At 65.4% G+C, this 13,902-nt stretch overlaps 1 protein-coding gene across 4 annotated transcripts; it reads left to right on the top strand.

Annotated features, from left to right (window-relative positions):
* The first annotated feature begins 212 nt into the window (after window positions 1-212).
* Window positions 213-12,463, top strand: MKNK2 (MAPK interacting serine/threonine kinase 2). 4 transcript variants are annotated; one of them, XM_088018563.1, is made up of 14 exons: window positions 213-305; window positions 442-577; window positions 3,901-3,988; window positions 4,109-4,210; window positions 4,301-4,398; window positions 6,238-6,317; window positions 6,639-6,712; window positions 6,986-7,090; window positions 7,217-7,272; window positions 7,360-7,455; window positions 7,834-8,028; window positions 8,994-9,158; window positions 9,924-9,967; window positions 12,139-12,463. In XM_088018563.1, exons 2-14 carry the CDS (start codon window positions 527-529, stop codon window positions 12,434-12,436), a joined length of 1,452 nt encoding a protein of 483 aa, XP_087874689.1. In that variant the 5' UTR covers window positions 213-305; window positions 442-526; the 3' UTR covers window positions 12,437-12,463. The 4 variants fall into 4 exon arrangements, with proteins under 4 accessions (XP_087874689.1, XP_027981936.1, XP_087874702.1 ...); XM_028126135.2 differs by lacking the exon at window positions 12,139-12,463 and adding an exon at window positions 10,263-10,599; XM_088018576.1 differs by lacking the exon at window positions 9,924-9,967 and having other exon boundaries at window positions 12,139-12,322.
* The last annotated feature ends 1,439 nt before the right edge of the window (window positions 12,464-13,902 follow it).

Genomic DNA, 13,902 nt, shown 5'->3' on the forward strand with positions numbered 1-13,902 from the left:
TCCAGCCGAGCTCCCGCTGTGCGCGTGTGGGCGGGGCTGGCGGGGGCGGGGCATGCGTACGGGGCGGGGCGAAGCCTGGCCTATAAAGGCGGCGGCGGGGCGGCGCGCCCGGCTCCTCTCGGCGGCGGTGGCGGCGGCCCAGGCGGAGGAGTCCGCGGTGGTGGTGGCGGCGGCGGCGGCGGCGGCGGCGGCGGCGGCGGCGGCGGCGCTGTTCCCCGCGCGGTCCGCGCAGCGGGGTCCGGGCTGCGTGTCTCGGGCGGTGGCGGCGGCGGCAGCACTGCGGCCCCGGCCCGAGCCCGACCCCGGTAAGTGCGGCCCGGCGACCCTGGCCCGGCCCCGACCCGGTCTCGGGAATCAGGCCCCGCGGAGCCTCGCCGGCCCGGGCTCCCGGCGCGCTGGCCGCAGCCACTCACGCTCTCCTTTGTCTGCTCCCGCCTGCAGGGTCCCTTCCCCGGCCGCCCCCCGCCCACGGGCCGTCCTCCCGGGCCCGCCGTCCCCTCCCCCGCTGGCGGGGCCCGGACAGAAGATGGTGCAGAAGAAAACAGCCGAACTTCAGGGCTTCCACCGTTCGTTTAAGGTGAGGGCCGGGTGGGTTTGGGGTCGCCTGGGGCTGGACCACTCGAGTGGCCGGTGGGGGGCGCGTAGCCCACCCCCAGGATCCCCCCCCCGGGGCTCGTGCCTGCCCCCCCACCCAGGGTCTGGGGCTGCCCCAACCGGGTGTGCGCTGGCGGGGGGGGGGGGGGGGGGGGGGGGGGGAGGTCAGTGGGCCACAGTCCAGGCCCCAGCGCCTTGGGGACTGTTGGGGTCTTTCCTCCAAGAACCCCAAGTGGGGCCGGGGGCAGCCTGTGGGGGCACCTAGCAGTGAGTCCCCTGCAAACCCCAGCTGGGTGTGCACTGCCAGGGAGCTCAGCAGGCCACAGTCCAGTCCTCAGCGCCCTGGGCCTGTGGGTCTGTGGGGTCTTTCCTCCAGGGATCCAAAGTAGGGCTGCAGGACCGCAAAGCTCTCCTACGTGGTCTAAGGAACGGGGGAGTGGATTGGATGCCCCCCAGCCCTGCACCTCCCAGACACTCCAGGCCCAAGTGCTACTTCCTGTGGGAGCGGGAAGTTTCTGCGGTGGCCCCACGGCTGCAGCCGAGTCCGGGTCTCAGATGAGCGCGTCTGGGGGGGGGGGCGGCAGGCAGGTGCTGGGCTGGGGCCCCACAGGGCTGGCTCAGGGGACGCAGTGATGTCAACGGCCGCCCCACCCTGCCAGCCGCGTTATGTAATGGCTTCCCTGGGCCTCCTTGGGCAGGGACCTGTTGCCCTGTAAAGAAGGCAGGACCTGCGCGCGCGCTTGTGTGTGTGTGTGTGTGTGTGTGCAGGCGCGTGCATGGGCACGCGCGCGTTTGCGTGTGTGCGTGTGTGTGTGTGTGCGTGTGTGTGTGTGTGTACACTGGCGCGCTGCGCACCGAGGTGGGAGGAGCAAGTGGAGACTGTTTGGGTTAGAATTCCCAGGCCTGTCCAGCCAGCATCTCGGGCCAGCGTGCCCCACCCCTGCCCACATGCCTGTCATCGTGCTTCCCCCCCACCCCCAGGGCAGCGACGCCCTTGGCTCATCCATGTGTCCAGGGCTGGGCTGAAGGGGGGGTGAACCTGAGACGTCACTGGCAGTGGTCTGTCCCCTCCTGGGGCTGGGCAGGAGCTGAGACAGGGTCAATGTGAGGGGCCAGCACGGCGGCCAAAGCAAACTCGCACTTTCTGGATGGTTCCAGCTGCCGCCTGCCAAGGGCTGCTGACTGGAGGCCTGAGGCCAGCCCCAGGCCCAGCCCGCCCACATTGCTTGGGACCAGAGGCTGCGCCCAGGTGGGCCTCCGGGAGTGCTGAGCGGGTGGGAAGAACACTGGACAGGGAGCCTCGCCTGTGAGATGGCCCTTCGGGCCACTCTAGGACTCTCCTCGCACCACACTGAGGTTGTTCCCTTGGGCTGGGGCCAGCTGCCTCCCCCCACCGTCCAGCAGCCGCACAGCGGGGACAGGCTTCTGCCAGGCATCTCCCAACACACTTTCCCCTTTGTAAGTGAGGAAATTGGAGGCACAGCCAGCACCGGGGTTTGCCCTATTCTCCCCTGCACGTGGTGCGAGGGCACGGGAGCTGGCTCTCCCCTGGGGGTGGCTTGGCCACCCTTTCTGCCTCCGAGTTGGAGGCCGGGACAGGCGTGTGGGGGTGGTGAGGGAAGCCAGCAGGCTCCCTGGGGTCCTCGCGCCCTTCCTCCAGCCGACGAACCGTGGGCAGCTTCCTCCCATGTCACCCACCGATGTCGGTCAGGCCTGGGGCTGAGGTCACCAGACCAAGGTGAGGTAGCTGGAACGTGACATCGCTGGCTGCTGACTGGGAGCCTCTTGTCTACCCTCCCTCCTCATCACCCCTTTATGTGGTTCCCTGGAGCCCCTCCTCCCAGGTGGAAGCAGTAACCTGGCGCCTCTGGAGGAGTCTTATCAGACAGCTGTGTGCCTGACTCCCCCAGGGGCCGGACCCCTCAGCAGGCAGGGCGAGGGGCTGGTGGGTGAGCCCTGAGTAGGCTGGCTGGAGTACTCCCTTCTCCCCGCTGCCCTGCCCGGCCTGGGCCTCCTAGCAACTATCTGCAGGGTGGGTAAGGAGGCAGGGAGGGCCTGTGCGTGTTTTCAGCCGCTCCCTCTGACCTCTGCCTGCCCCCCCTGTGCTGCCGGCCTGGCTTCCAGGCCCCGTCTGTAGGAATCTGGCCCAGCTCCTTCGGCAGCGGGCCCCTCAGGGTCTCTCTAGGGCTTTCCTGGACTTCCTTCTCTGGATGACCCTCCAGCCAGAGCCTGGCCCCGGTTGTCTTGAGGCCCAGAGAGGGGCAGTGACTGGGCCCGGGTCACCCAGCACCAACAGCACCACCGTGCACACAGGCCGGCCCACACCCACCCGAGGCCCTGGCCACCTAGTCTACTAGCGTTCGGGGAGCGAAATTAGAGCTAACTCCTGAGGGAACCTGGCTGGGCCCCAGCCTCAAAGGCCTCACACCTCATGCTGGGGGCCATCAGTCCTCACCCTGGACCATCTGCTCTGCAGAAAGTTCTTCCAGCAATCCTGTGGGGCATACGAAACAGTTTCTCCAACCCCCAGCCGCCTTCCTTTCCTAGTCAGGGTCTGGCGCCCTTCCCGCAGTCGTGGGGGCTGGCGGGCTGCCTCCAGCGGGCCCCTCTCTCCCAGGGCTGCTTTCTTAGCTGGGCACGGGGGCCTGGAAGGGGCTGTGTCCTGCGGGTGAAACGGGACTGGGTAGGGCCAGGCAGAGGGCAGCCCGGGGTTTATGCTCTCCCGCCGGAGGCCTTGCAGGCCCATCTCATGAGCCTCCAGAGTCTGGGGGAGTGACACAGTCTGGTAACAGCGCGGCCACACAGGGAGCAGTCTATGGGCAGGAGGGCGGTGGCTCCCCCTTTGACAGCGGGGAAACTGAGGCCAGAATGGCAAGGGCCTTTGCGCAGGAGGCCGTGGGAAAGCAGGCAGGGCCGCCCCTGCTGGGAATCCCGCCTGGAGGCCGGTGACTCATCCCCTCGCACTGACCACTGACCGTCCTGCTGCCTTTGATCCCAGGCAGCCCAGAGGGCCAGGTGGGCTAAGGAGGTTGAACCCATTCTGCAGGGTGAGCAACCAAGGTGTGAGGCATGGCCTGGCACCCGGGTGACTCACGCAGGGCCCTCTGCCTCTGCTCATGGCCCCTCCCCGCACCGCATCCCCTTCCTGGACGCCCCAAGGGCCCTGGGCTGGTGGGGGGAGGGGGGAAGGTCCATTTCCTCACAGTCAGGCAAAGCCAGGCTTTGTTCCCCTTGACTTGTGGACACAGGGGGGGCTGGGTCACTCTCTGGGCGGGGCCTGAGCGCTCTCCTTTCCTTTCCCTACAGGGGCAGAATCCTTTCGAGCTGGCCTTCTCCTTAGATCAGACCCATCACGGGGAGACTGACTTCAGCCTGGAGTGCCCTGCCCGCCCTGGTGAGGGCCTGAGCGGGAGGGGTACTTCCCTGGCTGTGGGTGAGGGCCGTGGCCAGGGAGCCGCAGGGGCCGGCTGCCTGCTGGGCAGGGTCGGCCTCACCTCCGGGTCTCCCAGTACAGATATGCCCACGAGCCAGCCCATCGACATCCCGGATGCCAAGAAGAGAGGCAAGAAGAAGAAGCGGTGCCGGGCCACCGACAGCTTCTCGGGCAGGTTTGAGGGTGAGTGGGCACCAGCAGGGGCGGGGGAGGGAGGGAGAGGGGGGCTGGCCTGGGGCAGCTCTCAACCACCACCCCCCCCCGGCTCCATAGACGTCTACCAGCTCCAGGAGGATGTGCTCGGGGAGGGCGCCCATGCCCGCGTGCAGACCTGTGTCAACCTCATCACCAACCAGGAGTACGCTGTCAAGGTGAGCGCCAGCGCCCAGACGGCCCTCCTCACCTCCCCGCAGCGCCTGGGATCCGGCACCAGCTGAGGGTGGCGGGAGGAGGGGAGCTGGCATCTGAGCCCCTGGACCAGCAGCTGGGGAAAACTGGTGTCTAAAAATGGCCCCAGGGCCAGTGACTCAGGCCACCCTTGGGAATCTAGGTCAGACTGGTCTGAGCCCCCAAGGCTGGGCAGGAAGTGACCACAAGGGGCAGCTCCCTACGCAGGTGGCTGAGGACCAGTGCGGCTGGGGGCTTCGGTCAGAGTTGGCTCTTGTCTGCTGGTTCACCTCGTGCCATTCCTCAGGAGCGGCAAGTGGTTCTCCATGTTGGTCACAAGGATGGAAAGGCCACACTTTACTTGGGGCCTGAGGAGGCTTGGCATTTGGGGCGACTAGGGCAGCCTCGGAAGAACCTCTTCAGTGTTCCTGTGTAGCCCCTGACCCACAGTATGGCCAAGTGGTCTGGAAAACCTGTTTCTTGGCCAGGCAGTGTGACCCTGTGTTCTGGGAAGTCTTCCAGTCCTCCCTGGCGATGCTACATCTGGGTGGGATGGGGTCCCAGGAGGCTGGCGGCCCAGGAGCGAGGACCAGGTGCCCCCTGGTGAGCGGAGCGGGGCAATGGTGCGAGAGAATTGGATGCTTAGCCCCAGCACTTTCTGCACTGGGTGCTTTCCTCCTCAGGATCCTCCTGGGCAGCTGGCTTCCTTACACTGTTGTGTGACCGCCCGTAAAGCCATCCCTCTCCCGAGGGACCACATTTTTCTCATGAAGTAGGGGTCCTAGCCAGGTTGTCAAGAGCTACTCCAGCAGAGTGTGGCTGCTGGCATTGTGTCAGGAGGCCCTGAAATCTGGTTGTCCTGCCTCTCTGTGGCACTGGTGTTTGTCACCAGACAGGTGGCACAGTGCATAGGCTGGGTCCCGGCAGCAAGTGGACGTCATGCCTGCCTGCTGCGGGAACTAGCTGGGGGAACACACTGCATCCCCCTCCAGGCCAGTGCACTGGACAGGGAACCCCGGGCCAGGGGGTGACTAGCCTCCCTCACCGGCCCAGTGAGAGGGGGCCGAAGATCCAACCTGTCCAGAGAGAGCCAGCACGTACCTTTTGCCCCCACTTCTGGGAGCAAAGGTGGCTGGGGGACCCTCCGGTCCTCAGAGCTCCTGGGTGCCCAAGGGGATTGAAGGCAGAAGCTGGCTTTCTGGGGCTGAGTCCCAGGAGACTGTGCCTGCTGGTTGGCAGGAGGCCCATCTGGATGGGCTGCGTGAGCCCAGGCAGCTGCCCGGACGGTCATGAAACTGGAGAGGTAGCACTTGGCACTGAGGTAGGCGGGGGCGGTGTGTCTGGCAGCCAGGCACCCCAAGGCCCCTCCAGTCCCCTGGGTGGTGTGGGAACCCGTGCAGTGGCCACCAGTCTCCTGGTCAGGGAGGAGAGGCTGCCCAGTCCCAGGGCCTCTGACACCCCTGAAGGGGCATTTTGTAGGAGTCCCAGCCCACAGACATGCCCCTGAGGACTGTGGGGTCGGGAATGGAGAAGGCCCAGCTCTCTTTCTGGCTTTCTGGTCCAGCCTGTCTCTCCCCTGGTGCCACTCTGGAAACATGTTGCACCTCCCCGCCCCCCCGCCCCCAGGCTTGTGCTGATGCCATAGTTCTTGACTTCTGGCGAATTCTGGGCCCCAGGAGGAGAGCTCAGCTTCTTAGAACTTCAGATCTAAGCTCTAATGGGGTTTTAGGCATGGCACAGGGCAAATTTCTGGTAGGGGCCCCTTGGGCTTTGGAGGGTCTGGCTGACCCAGCTGCTCTGTCTCCTGCCCCACCCCCGTCTAGATCATCGAGAAGCAACCGGGCCACATTCGGAGTCGGGTTTTCCGGGAGGTGGAGATGCTGTATCAGTGCCAGGGACACAGGTAATGTGACCCACCTCACCACAGAACTGGGCCCTGAGCCATCTCTCTGTGGATGAATGGGCCTGAACAGCTCATCATCCCCAGCAAGCGTTCCGGGAGCACCCAGTGCGTATCTCTGTGCAGGGTCTTCTGCGGTACACCCAGTGTCACGCACGCAGTCCCCAGCAGGCAGGGTGGAGGCAGGCCCAGGGCCCCGGTGCTAGCCTTCCTGTGGGCAGGTGGGAGTGGAAAGGGTGGGCCCCAGCTGGGCTGGGCGGTGGGTGCACAGGGTCCTCAAAAGCTTCCCTCCTCTCCTGCCTCTCCAACCCCCCCATGGCCCAGGAATGTTCTAGAGCTGATAGAGTTCTTTGAGGAGGAGGATCGCTTCTACCTGGTGTTTGAGAAGATGCGGGGCGGTACGTGGGGCCTGGGAGCCACCTCCAGCTGCATCTTAATGGTTAATGGGCTGTGGGCCCAGCCACCAGGAGGGACTTTTCAGAGCTGCCCCTCCTGTGCATCGGGGGGTGGGGGGGTGGATTGTGGGGTCTGAACTTGCTGTCCAGGCTTTGAGCCCACGGAGGCCAGAGTGGGCGTGTGCCTGCGGGGTGGAAGTGGGTGCTACTGGGCGGTGGCCTGGAGACACACGGGTGACCTGTACACGTTCTCTGTCCCCCCCGGCCTGGCCCCAGGCTCCATCCTGAGCCACATCCACAAGCGGCGGCACTTTAACGAGCTGGAGGCCAGCGTGGTCGTGCAGGACGTGGCCAGTGCCCTGGACTTCCTGCACAACAAAGGTGGGTGGTGGGGCCCACGGGGCCCCCAGCGGTGTGCAGCCTTGCGCCCGCTCCACCTGCCCCAGACTCCCAGACAATGCCCCCACTCCCCCCAGTGACTCCGCTCCCCCTTGGTTCTCACCGCAGGCATCGCCCACAGGGACCTAAAGCCAGAAAACATCCTCTGCGAGCACCCCAACCAGGTGAGGGCGCCCGGGAGCGGCCTTCCCAGCGGCCGGGGCGGGGTTGGCCTGGACCCCCGCCTCACCGCCTCTTCGCACCCCTCCCAGGTCTCCCCCGTCAAGATATGCGACTTTGACCTGGGCAGCGGCATCAAACTCAACGGGGACTGCTCCCCCATCTCCACTCCGGAGCTGCTCACCCCGGTGAGGCGCGCAGGCAGCGGGCACGCCCCGACCCGCTCCCGGGCTGCGGTTGCGTAACCTCGAGGTGCCGCCGGCCGAGCGCCGCCGAGCTGGGGCTTTTCGCTTAGCAACAGCCGCTGATTGGCCCCGCGGAGGGGGGCGGGGCCGGCTCCTGGCCGCTGATTGGGTGGCTAGGCGGGGTGGGCACCTGCCACCTGTTGATTGGGTGGAGGGGCGGGGCTGGGCCCCTGGCCCGCCTCTGATTGGCCTGGCGGGGCGCTGGGCGCAGAGGCCCCGGTGACCCTGCCTTCGGGCCCTCACGTGACGCCGGGAAGTCCCGGCCTGGCCGCGCTGCCCTTCCCCCTCGGCGGGTTCCTGACGCCCGGTCCCCGCCCGCAGTGCGGCTCGGCCGAGTACATGGCCCCCGAGGTGGTGGAGGCCTTCAGTGAGGAAGCCAGCATCTACGACAAGCGCTGCGACCTCTGGAGCCTGGGCGTCATTCTCTACATCCTGCTCAGTGGCTACCCGCCCTTCGTGGGCCACTGCGGCAGCGACTGCGGCTGGGACCGCGGCGAGGCCTGCCCGGCCTGCCAGGTGCGCGCCCCCTGCGCCCCGCGGGACCCCCGTGCGCCCCGTGCGCCCCCTGCGCCCCGCGGGACCCCCACGCACCCCCTGCGCCCCGTGCGCCCCCTGCGCCCCGCGGGACCCCCACCCACTGCCATGTGCTGCCCTGTCCGTGCACCCCGCGGGGATCCCCACCCCCCCACACACACACCACACACACCCCGCTGGGACCCCGCCCCACCCCCCCACCCCCTTGCACTCCATAGTCTCCCCCATCCCCTGCACCCCGCCATATCCCCTGCACCCCTGCATCCCACCACTGCCTACTGCCTTGGTCACGGTCTCCCCCTTGCACCCCGCGGGACCCCGCCCCACCCCCCCCCACCCACCCACCCCCTTGCACTCCATAGTCCCCCCCATCCCCTGCACCCCGCCATATCCCCTGCATCCCACCACTGTCCTGGTCACGGTCTCCAACACCCCACACGCCCACAGGATAGTGCTGGCCTGCCCTCTTGGGGTTACACAGGCTTCTTGGTTCTGCGGCCTGAGAGAAAGCAGTTGGGAGGCAGGGAGCTGCCATGAGGAGAGGCAGGGGTTCCAGCCTCGTGGCCTGTGCCTCACGGGAGCCCGGCTGCCCGTCACACTGTCCCAGGCAGAGTTCACTGAGCACTTGGCTGAGGCCAGCTCTCCACTGCAGCCTGCATCATACCCAGGCATTTAGTCCTCCAGAGCGGCCCCGCCCCCCGCCATCCTGCCAGCTAGGTCTCAGGGGCCTCTGCAGCCCCCAGTCCAGCCTGTTGTCGGGGGGGGGGGGGTGAGGGGGGTGGCAGTGTGTCCAGGTCATGGGTTAGGCCGCACGGTTGGGTCCTGGGCCCCTGGCAGGGCTCGTTCCTAAGCTGGCGTGCCCGAATCTGGTCCCAGCTGGCACGTGTCTGTGTGGGGCTCAGTCGCCTGCAGCGGACCTTTCACCTCCTTACTTGTCTGCCCCGCAGAACATGCTGTTCGAGAGCATCCAGGAGGGCAAGTACGAGTTTCCTGAGAAGGATTGGGCCCACATCTCCTTTGCTGCCAAAGACCTCATCTCAAAGCTCCTTGTCCGCGACGCCAAGCAGAGGCTGAGCGCCGCCCAAGTTCTGCAGCACCCTTGGGTGCAGGGGGTGAGTGTGAGCTCCGCTAGGGCCTCCTGCCTCCACACAGCCTCCAAGGGGCTAGGGGTGACTTGGAGCGGGTGTACGAGAGTCCTTGGGAAGGCCAGCAGCAGCTCCCCACCTGCCGCATGGGTCTGGGGCTCAGGCCATCTGGGGTGGGGGCACGTGCGTGGCGGGAAAGTCCACCCGCTGCTACCAGCTAGGGTTTGGGACTGCAGGCACTGCCGCTCAGTGAATTGCTTGGTTTTGTGCCCCAGAGGCGCAGGGGCCTCTTCCTGTCTGGCACACCTGCACAGAGCAGCAAGCCGAGGTCGTCCAGGTGTTGGGCAGGTCACAGACCCCCGGCAGAGCCTGCCAACCCCAGCCCAGCTCTCTGTCCCCACCCATCTGGGAAGAGCCTGCCATTTCTCTGGCCAGCGGTCACCCGAGCCAGGCTGCCAGCCCAGGGCAAGGAGGCCACAAGGGCAAGGGTCTTAACGAAAAATAGAAGTTGGCACTGGGCCTCCCCAGGGAGCGAAGGCAGGCCCTGATCTCAGGGCAAGTGGTGGAGGGGCACCTGTGTCCTTCTGGAACGTCAGGAGATCCATGAGTAGACAAGGGAGGGGGCAGGGAGCAGGTGTAATGGACCACTGCCAGGCTTCTGCCACATCCTGTTCCCCCTGGCCTGGCTCCGTTCTAGCAGGTATGCCCCTTGACCCCTGGTCACAGCCAGCTGGGCACTCGGAGGGCAGCGGGGCTCTGTGCTTCAGCCCCGCCCCTCCTGTCGCTTTACAGTGTGCTCCAGAGAACACTCTACCCACACCCATGGTCCTGCAGAGGTGAGGCCCGCGTGGGGGCATGGGGCCCAGAACAGAGGCCCTGAGGTGGGGGGGGGTTAACATTAGGTGTTTAAAAAAGGCAAGAAACCTTACTTAAATCATTGGGTTGGGGAGCCACCTAAGTGCTTGGGTTTTCTTGGACCAGTGATGGTGATAGATTGGGCCCCCAGTTGGGGGGGGTCCTGGGGCCTGCAGCCCCTCCGCCAGGGTACTGCACGCCTTGGGGGGGTCCCGAGGGGATCGGGGCGTGCCTGGCGGCCCTCCTCCACCTTCTCCACGACTGCCCCCTCCCCAGGAACAGCTGTGCCAAAGAGCTCACGTCGTTTGCGGCTGAGGCCATCGCCGTGAACCGGCAGCTGGCTCAGCGAGAGGAGGACGCAGCCGAGGAGGCGGGGCAGGGCCCGCCCGTGGTCATCCGAGCTACCTCACGCTGCCTGCAGCTGTCCCCGCCCTCTCAGAGCAAGCTGGCCCAGAGGCGGCAGCGGGCCAGCCTGTCTGCGGCCCCCGTGGTCCTGGTGGGAGACCACGCGTGACCCCTCGCCCCCTCTGTACATAGGTCACTCCTTCCCCTCCCCCCACCCCCCAGTCACATCTAAAGATTTTTTTAAGCTGTTGCCAGCCGGTGACCAGCAGGCTGCCCTCCCCTGGCTGGACCCCGAGGCCCTAAGCTCAGTTGGGGGGGGCTCTTTTTATATGAGGTTTTTGCTGTTGGGTTTTTTCTCCTTTTTTCTGCCCTACCCCCATTTTTGTTCCCCTTTAAAGGTGTTGAAAGCAAAGCAGACGCCTGGGGAGGAGAGTGGCGGATGCGTGTCGCTGGGCTTGCCCGGTCCCTGCCTCCCCAGTCCCAGATGCTCACCTGTACTGTGAAGGTCCCCCGCCCGCCCGCCCCGCCCCGATGTGACTCAGGAGAGGAGGCGTTTGTCGTCTTCCAGAGCTGGGGGCACAGGGACGCGCCCCCTCCCCAGCCTCACAGTATTTCAGGGACGGGCCAACCCCACACCTCCCCTCAGTGACACAGCAGCTCCTTCATCCCGCACCCGGGAGACACCCTGGTGGCCGGGTGGGGTGGGGGCTTCTCAGGTCTCCCTCGTGGCAGGAGGGGTCCTGGGTGCAGGCAGCTGGACTCCCCCCTCTGACTGACAATCGGGGCTCTCTCAAACCTTGACCTTAAGCTGCAGCTGACCTGGGGTGGGGGGCTGCACCCACTGCCCCCTCCCCTGCCCACCCAGGAGGGCGGTGCCAGAGGAAGTGGGAGGGGCTGGACAGGCGCCCGTCAGCCAACGTGGGGGTCCCAGAGACCCCCACCCCGGGCACCCGAGTGCCCCTTCTCAGGGCTCAGTCTGACCACGGCCACGTCCCGCCCCTTGTCACCCTTGGGGTCTGATGTGGAAGCTCTGTCAGCCCCCTTCCTCCTCAGAGCCAGGGCCCACCCAGGGGTCCTGCTGAAGCCCCCCACCCCCCAAGGGCAGCGTCTCGACTCTGCCCACCTTCAGGAAAATGGCCGCCGCTGCCACGGCCTCCTTCCGGGCACCCAGGAATCGCCATGCCCGCCTCTGCCCACCTCGGCGCTGGGGTCACACGTCGAGGGGCCTGCTAGGCTTGGGGAGACCAATGCCCCTCCTCGTCCTCGGGTGGGAAACACTATGCAATACAGGCCCCCCTTCTCCACGCACACGCGCTCCTGCCGCCCGGGGAGGGTCCCTGCGACCCCCGCCGAGGCAGCGTGGCCTGGGGTCTGGCCGGGTCTCCATGGCAGGCCAGGGCCTGGAAAGCCCTCTGGCTTCTAGTTGTTCGTCCTGTTCTGTTAATTTTTTAAAGACATCAGTTGACTTCCCTTCCCTGTTCTTGAATACTTGAATGTTGGGGGGCCTCGTGGGTGGGGGGGCCCAGATGCTGTTTCTGTGGCAGTCTCTGGTGGCTGGTGGGGACTGACACCCCCTCCGGTCCCCCTGCCCGCCTGGATCTGTGGACTGGCCTTTCCAAAGACCCCGGGGGGGGGGGGAGGCCGCCCCCACCCCCACTTCGTGCCCACTGGTGATCCTACGCGTTGCAACTGGGGATTCCGCCTTTTTGTAAAAAAGAAACAAACGGACCCCCCGCCCGCCACAGGCGCCTTGGCCGTTTTACTCTGGAACGCAGAGCTGTGAGGAGCTTTTTTTTTTTTCCCAAAGGTGGGACAGCCACTTCCTCCACCCGCCACATGTCACGTGGGCCGTGGGAGCTGGAGAGACTGTCGGAACCGTTACTGTGAATGAGCGCCTGGCTCCCAGGCCACCTGGCCCTGCGGGAGGGGAACGGCCACGTCTCAATGTTAAGATGTGTAAAAAAAAGACAAAAAAAAAAAACTCAAGTTTTTTAAAAGTGGGGGGAAAACACCCAAGCACTTTAACTCCACCGCACCAGGTGAATCGATACAGCTCATTTTCCTTACACCAACTGTCAATGCCGGAATTTTGTATTGTTTTGTAAGGATTTAATAAAAGTCATAAAAACTTGTGTGCTCTCGTCCTGGTTTTGTGTGGTTTTTTTTTTTTTTAAAGAAATCAGGTGTTTTATTTTGTTTGTAAAGATTTCATTTATTTGACAGAGAGACACAGCGAGAGAGGGAACACAAGCAGGGGGAGTGGGAGAGGGAGAAGCAGGCTTCCCGCCGAGCAGGGAGCCCGATGCGGGGCCCGATCCCAGGACCCTGGGATCATGACCCGAGCCGAAGGCAGACGCCCAACGACCGAGCCACCCGGGCGCCCCCTGGTTTTGTGTTTTGTAACAAGTGGCCCCAAACCATTTCTCGTCCCCAGTGACACCGTGAGTCCGGAACGTGGACAGGCGCAGCGGGCTTGGCTTGCTGCCTGGGGGGCCCTGGCTCCCGGCCGGTGGGCTCGTCCTCAACGTCCTCACGACGTGCTGGGCGGCTCAGCAAATCTGTGGAACCGAAGAGGGAAGGGGGGCAACAGGGCTGGCCTGACCTTGGACACTGCGCCATCACCTCCCCACAGCCAACGCCAGGCTCGGGGCCGCCCCAGATCCAAGCTCAGGGAGAAGGAAGGGAGCAGCTGCTGCTGACTTTGAACACTGCAACCCAACAAGACCTAGTCATTCACAACCCCCCTCATGTGGCTGGCCCTCGGCCATCATTGAATCCTCACTCTGCAGGCTTCTGTGGCCTGATAGCCCAGGGCTGACTTCCCATCCTGGCGGGGAGGGAGCAGATCAGGGAGGGCTTCCTGGAGGCAGGAGCCAATGGGGTGGGGGAGGGGTGGTGAAGTCGGGGGGTTGAGGTGTCGTCGGCCTGGCTGCTGTGTGCTTCAGCATCCTTATCGGACCAGCGGGGATCCGAGAGAGGCCAGGTGTGGGAGCAGGTGGCCGACCCACATTGGGCGCGGGCTTCCGGGGCGTCTGCGTGGGCTCAGGGTCTGTCCCTGGGGCAGAGCATCGTGGCCTCTGGGTCTGTCCCCCGGGCGCTGCGCCTCGCTCCTGCTCACGGCCGAGGGACGCTCCCGTGCGTGGGGGACACGTGTGTATGTGTTGATTGTGTTGTTTATATCTGTTAAGTGTCCGCGAACACTTAGCTTGCTCCCCGTTTTTGGCCGTTGTGAGTTGTGCTGCCGCGAGCGCTGTTTCCGTTGTCCCTGCGTGGATGGACACCCACAGACAGGACAGGAACAGGGCACAGACCCGACTGGATGTCATTTCTGGGGGGACCATCTTGTCACCGTGTGGAGTGTGGACGCAGCCTAAAGGGCCTGGTGAGCTCTTGTCACTTTGCAGCCAGCCCGGTGAGGGGTGACAGGCCAGGGCAGGGCGGGGGCCAGGAGGCCAGAGAGAGGGCCAACGGCTGGCTGGCAGTGGGTGACCCGGGAGCACCTGGAGTCAGCCTGGACGTGGCACTGGGAAGGGACGGGTGCTTTCTGGGCTGGTGACAGGCCTCCCTGGAC

This window comes from Eumetopias jubatus, unplaced genomic scaffold (genome assembly GCF_037043125.1).
Source record: "Eumetopias jubatus isolate StellerSeaLion01/CBP00866 unplaced genomic scaffold, mEumJub1_p1.0 scaffold_1, whole genome shotgun sequence".
Lineage (NCBI taxonomy): Eukaryota > Metazoa > Chordata > Mammalia > Carnivora > Otariidae > Eumetopias > Eumetopias jubatus.